The sequence below is a fragment of the Filicampus tigris genome, chromosome 14 (genome assembly GCF_054856515.1).
Source record: "Filicampus tigris isolate MCC_2025a chromosome 14, RoL_Ftig_1.0, whole genome shotgun sequence".
In the NCBI taxonomy this organism is placed as follows: domain Eukaryota; kingdom Metazoa; phylum Chordata; class Actinopteri; order Syngnathiformes; family Syngnathidae; genus Filicampus; species Filicampus tigris.
This window is the reverse complement of record NC_141230.1, coordinates 3909383-3915327: the sequence shown is the minus strand read 5'-3', so window position 1 is coordinate 3915327 and position 5945 is coordinate 3909383. Positions and strand designations below refer to the sequence as shown.

Here is a 5945-nt window from a genome sequence, read left to right as displayed (position 1 = left end):
CTACATATTAAAATTGCAAAATAAACTTTTTGAAGTTGAAAACACATACACATATAGAAATTATCTACCATACCAAAACTACCTTGCAATGTAACGCAGTGAATGAGTGTGTTTGTGCAATGCACAGTGCATCAAAAAGCCTTGTTGGTTGAGCTTATGGTATGAAAAAGCAGAGGTGGGACCTGAAAGTCCCACAGATGTATTTCCAAGTATCACAACTCTATATGCCATGTCTGGAAGAGCACACAGCAGTACAAGCAGTCACTCCTCCCTTACTAAGAGTAGTGCTTAATGCATTGTTAACTTTTTTCCTACTAACCGTGATACTCTATAGCTCCATGGCTATTAACAACACCAACCAGAGCAGTTGTGACGTGCTTGTCTACCAGCAAGCCGCCGTGGTCCTCTTCCCTGTCTTCTACTCTCTGGTCTTCATCTTCAGCGTCTGCGGCAACGCTTTGGTCTTGCTGGTGATCTGCCAGAGACGGCAGAAGTTTAACTCCACCGCTGTGTACCTGCTCAACCTGGCTTTGTCGGATGGCCTATTTACGCTGACACTGCCGGGCAGGATCGTTTACTACATCCTACGCTTCGACTGGCCCTTTGGTGACCTTCTCTGCAGGATGAGCACACTCCTGTTCTTCGCCAACACCTACGCAGGTAAGCAATGCGGACAAGGCTATTGATTATTTATACATACATCCTAATCGATTGTGCTGCCAATGTGGCGGCAAGAGTTTGAGGAAGGCAAGCAAGTAAAAGGTTAGTGAGAGAAGCAATGACATATTCTGCCCAATTTGGTCTCACACACTTTTAAGTTAAGCTCAAGAACACAAGCCACAATGGATGTCAGTTTTCTATGAGCAAACTTCTAGAAACTAAATTCCATCCCTTCCATTGCCTTCCATCAATGTTTGTAGCAAGCTATGCTTGCGTATTTGAAGGCACGCCCTATTAATTATAATCATATACCGTGGGCTTTCTTAAGTGAAATCCTTCTGAAGTTGTGAAATTTTGATATCATGCACAATTTTTGGGTGAAAATTGCAGCTCTGCCACAAAACTTCATAATTAGAACCAGGGCCAATTTGAAATGTAAGGAATAGGTGTGATGCTCCATTTAACCTTATGCAGAGGAAAGTCTGATGCCCCAATTGTATAATTTTGAATTCATCCACAATGTTTGCAAAAAATATTCCTTTAATGTCACACAAAATGTGTCCCAGTAAAGTCAAAAGCACTTAAAGCGGAAGTCAACCCAAACATATTTTTTTGAAGAATATGTTCCCAGCAGGCCCACTAGTTGAAACATGGCAGTCGGATTAATTTTGCATTTGTGGAATATAAATTAAGCAGCAAAATGCACTCGTTTTTAGCCATCTCTGAAGGCGGCCATTTGGTCTTCTGTCGACTGAAAATGACATCACAAATGCTCACAACAACCAATCACGGATGATCTGTTGTCTGAATCTGAGCCGTGATTCGTCGTTGTGAGCAGTTGTGATGTCATTTTCAGTCAACAGAAGATAAAATGGCCGCCCCCAGAGATGGCGAAAAACGAGTGGATTAACACTTATTCCACAAACGCAATATTTATCAGAACGCCCTCTTTCAACTAGTGGGCCTGCTGGGAAAATATTCTTGAAAAAAATATGTTTGGGTTGACTTCCGCTTTAAGACATACTTTATGAAATTGAACTGAAAAGTTTAGGAAAACTCTGCCCCTAACATTGCACAAAACCCCTGATTTGGAGCAGTCATCATTTGAAATTTAACCGATTATTTTTAAGTTTATACTAGTTACATTACTCTCATGCTATTTTATTTTTTCCAAAATAATGATTCTAACACCATGCATAACTTTGGAATGGGGACAGTCAACATTTAATAGTTCAGTTATTTCTTCATAAAATTGGAATTTCCAGTGTCTGCAACATCCTCCTTCAATCATTTTCTCAACCATTAACTTTGTAATTTATTTCTAAAGTTGACAAGACAGTATTACTTCCCCCCAGGTATTGGCTTCATGACCTGCATCAGTCTGGATCGCTATCTAGCCGTTGTGCACCCTCAGCGGCTGCGCGGTCTGCGGCAGATCAAGACAGTCCGCTGGGTCAGCTGCTTGGTTTGGGCTCTGGTGTTGGCTCAAGTGGCTCCTCTGCTGTTCCGCAGAATGCTGCAGCATCACGAGGGCAGACGGACCTGCATGGAGTACTTCAACCTCGATAGCTCCCAGTTGATGCCTCATTTGCTGCTTCTGGCCTGCGCTGTCTCCTTCTGCTGCCCGCTCGCCGCCATCCTGGCCTCCTACGCGGGTGTCCACATGAAGCTTCGGGCGGCGGCCGAGCGGAACTCAGCGTCAAGAAGGAACCGACGAGCCAATGGCATCATCCTCCTCATCCTCCTCACCTTCGTCGTGTGCTTCTGCCCGTACCACGTCAATGTGATGCAGTTCATGTGCCGAAGGATACATCATGGGGTCTCGTGTGAGGAGCTGAGGGGCTTCAAGGTGTCCTCCCAGGTAGGACATCACTTGATCGACCATCTTCTTTATAATCATATTCAGTAGACTTTTTTTTTCAATATTCACTGAACCTCCATTTAACTTGGAGGGTACATTCATGAACCACCCTCTATAGTTAGAGTCCATGATAAAGGGAAACCCTGTTTTTTCGTATAGTTTTGATGATGCTGCTGGCTGTTATGAGAACCGCCAATCAGAGTCAAAAAGAGATTTGAAAGTATGCAACTTCCTAAACGTTCATTATTTTATTTACTTATTGACTTTTTAAAAATTGTATTTTAATCAATATTTATGTTTTGAATATTCACATGAATGCAAAAAGCTTTAAAAACTCATAGAAAATGATGACCTCCGTGATCCAGCGAGAATTTCTGCGATAGACTTGTATACTGTTAAAAAAAGTAGTAGTAAAATCTGCAATATAGCATGGCCACAGTATCTGATGTAAACTACTACTACTTTGCTAGTCTACAAAGCAATGTTGCTGTTTCTTTTACTTGCCAATTTGTCATCTAAAAAGCAATTAATTTCACCACACAGACAACAAAAAGTCAACGCATATGATCATGTTTAAGGTGGTACCTGTCGGATCGCGATGTCATCGAATTTATATCAGTGTAGGCGAGTATTAGAAACAATACAGTAAGAAAAAATATAAAACATCATAACTGTTCTAAGATTTGATCAGCAGATATATGCTCAGATCATGTTCCTACTCACATCACTCTTGTTGCTCAGCAGAATTCGTGGGGCACATTAACCTGCGCCCTGCCATGTGCACAGGTTATTAGTCATGGATGTCGATGTCCTGCAAATGAGCTTTTGTAGTAAAGAAATTGCACGATATGATGCTTGCTGTTATATCCTACTGCTGTACTCATGACAAAGCAAACAAAACAAAAAATCTGAAATTGGCAGACAAAAAGATCACCAATGTTGCAAGTTTATGTGATCGACTTTCCACTTACGCAACATTAATCGTCTCCACCCCTCATTCTGCTGACATCCTGGTCAACATCCTCGTCACTTCCCGTCTTGCCTATTGTAACTCCCTTCTCTTTGGCCTCCCCCATAAAGCCCTCCATAAATTACAACTGCTCCAGAATTCAGCTGCCCGCATCATCACTATAGAACCCCCTCTCTGCACCACATCACTCCTGTTCTCCAGCAGCTTCACTGGCTACCCATACAATCTCGTATCCACTTCAAAGTTCTAGTGGTTGGCTTTCAAGGCCATCCACAAACTCTCCCCCCCATATCTGTCTAACCTCCTCCATCTTCCCTGTCCTTCCCGCACTCTCAGATCCTCCTCATCATTACACTTGTCTGTCCCATCTGCTCGTCTAACCACAACAGGGAGCAGAGCGTTCAGCCGATCTGCTCCTCGCCTCTGGAATGCTCTCCCACCCCACCTCAGAAACATTGCCTCATTGTCTGATGTCAAGTCCGAACTTAAAGCACATCCCTTTAAAGTGGAAGTCAACCCAAACATATTTTTTTCAGAATATGTTCTATGCAGGCCCACTAGTCGAAAAACAGGATTCTGATTAATATTGTGTTTGTGGAATGTGAGCAACAAAATCCACTCATTTTTATCCATCTCTGGGGACGGCCATTTTGTCACTTCTGTCGTCTGAAAATGACATCACAGACATTTTTAGTTGACAGAAGTGACAAAATGGCCGCCCCCTGACCCTGTGTGATGTCATTTTCAGTCGACAGAAGTGACAAAATGGCCGCCCGCTGAGATGGCTAAAAACGGGTGGTTTTTGCTGCTTAACTCATTTTTCATATTAATCATATTGCCTTGTTTCAACTAGTGGGCCTGCAGAGAACATATTCTTGAGAAAAATATGTTTGGGTTGCCTTCCCCCTTTAAACAAGGCTATTCATTATAACTCTCACCCCTTAATGTAATTTCAATCTACTTCAATTTATTTTAAAAGCTCTCTTTAGTCTTTTCCTGTTTTCTTTGTTTTGGTTTATGAATTCATGTTTGTACGGGGACCTTGAGTGATAGAAAGGCTCATTGAAATAAAATGTATTACTATTATTATTATTATTACCTTGAATCAAATGGGGCAAAATAGCATGAACTTTGACTTTGATTTCAACCAGAAGAGGCACTGTTGATCCTGTCAACTCTTTTGCTGTATAAAGAAGTCCAACCATCCATCTATTTTCCGAACCACTTGTGCCTCATTGAGGGAATTAAGATACTTCCACTCTGTCACAAATGCTTGAAACGACTGGTTGATCAATGAAACTTCTTATTACGTGCCACTCAAAATAGTTTTTGGAAGTAGTTGTGAAATCCCCCAAATGTTTATAATTGCATATTGTAGTGTATAACCTTTTTACCTAAACTACAATCCCAAAACACTTTGATATTACTTCAAACTCATCTTACATATATGTCCAGTTAGCAACCCGTAAAAATACAAATTACTGCTTTGCTATTAAGTAGCACATTTTGTGGCATTGTAGGGCTTTACAAAAATATCAGAAAATATGCTGATAGGCACAAATACCGGTAGGTGTTTTTTAGCTGAGGTTAGGTTAAAAAAAACATGGGTAAGTTTATGAATGTTGAATTGAAAATAGGCAGGGGATCACTATATATGAGAATGTTGAATAAATCAAAGTATAGAGCCTTTGTTATGCATGCAATCTGATGTATTATAATATTGACCATTTTGTTACAGATTACCGTCTCGCTCATGAATTTCAACTGCTGCTTGGACCCGGTTATCTACTTCTTTGCCATTAAGACATACAAGAAGCAAATGTTGAGCCTGTTTAAGGAGCGCCTGTGCACTTCCTCCAACGCCAGCTCATCCAAGACAGCTGAGAACAGCAGCAGCAACAGCTGAGAAATCAATACAGCATAATCCAGCAAACAAACAAAAGGCATTTCATTTCATACTATAGTTTTAGTGCACCCTATTTGACTAACTAATCATTTTAGTGCCTTCTTTGTTATCTATAGGTTACAGAACTGTCTGGTTAAAAAGGTTTTTATTGCATTCATGACAAAATTGACGTAATTAAATGCAATTCAACAGCATCTGTCACCCTCCTTAGCTGTTTTCGCTCCATCACAAGGGCAAAACACTAGAAACACTTCTCAGTAACAGGAATTTCTGTGAACGTGGTAGGCTTTGTGGTGAATGCCAATGCCACTTCCTCATGCACTGTTCCTGTACACCCTTATGCACAGGCGTGTGTGCGTGTGCATTCATGTTGGCAGAAATCTAACAGTTTGTCTGTTTGAGTGCAACATTGAGTCCACAAATTTCAATTAGAACTTAAATGTGAAGGTGTACGTCTTAGCGACCTACACATTTTGGGTATCACAGTCACATAGCATTAGTATATCAACACACTGACAGTACACAAATACAGTAGATCAAATTACACT

At 41.0% G+C, this 5945-nt stretch overlaps 1 protein-coding gene across 1 annotated transcript; it reads left to right on the top strand.

Annotated features, from left to right (window-relative positions):
- Nucleotides 1-244: 244 nt before the first annotated feature.
- Nucleotides 245-5591, top strand: LOC147136079 (G protein-coupled receptor 183). Its single transcript, XM_086051870.1, has 3 exons — nucleotides 245-660; nucleotides 2016-2521; nucleotides 5230-5591. The coding sequence occupies exons 1-3, from the start codon at nucleotides 339-341 to the stop codon at nucleotides 5395-5397; spliced, it is 996 nt and encodes a 331-aa protein (XP_085907996.1). The 5' UTR covers nucleotides 245-338; the 3' UTR covers nucleotides 5398-5591.
- Nucleotides 5592-5945: the final 354 nt, after the last annotated feature.

What these genes read in the sequence shown, in the direction of transcription:
- LOC147136079 (XM_086051870.1), top strand. Translation starts at nt 339, where the DNA reads ATGGCTATTAACAACACCAACCAGAGCAGTTGTGACGTGCTTGTCTAC. An exon ending in CTTCGCCAACACCTACGCAG is followed by an intron (nt 661 to 2,015) that starts GTAAGCAATGCG and finishes ACTTCCCCCCAG; the next exon opens with GTATTGGCTTCATGACCTGC. An exon ending in GCTTCAAGGTGTCCTCCCAG is followed by an intron (nt 2,522 to 5,229) that starts GTAGGACATCAC and finishes ATTTTGTTACAG; the next exon opens with ATTACCGTCTCGCTCATGAA.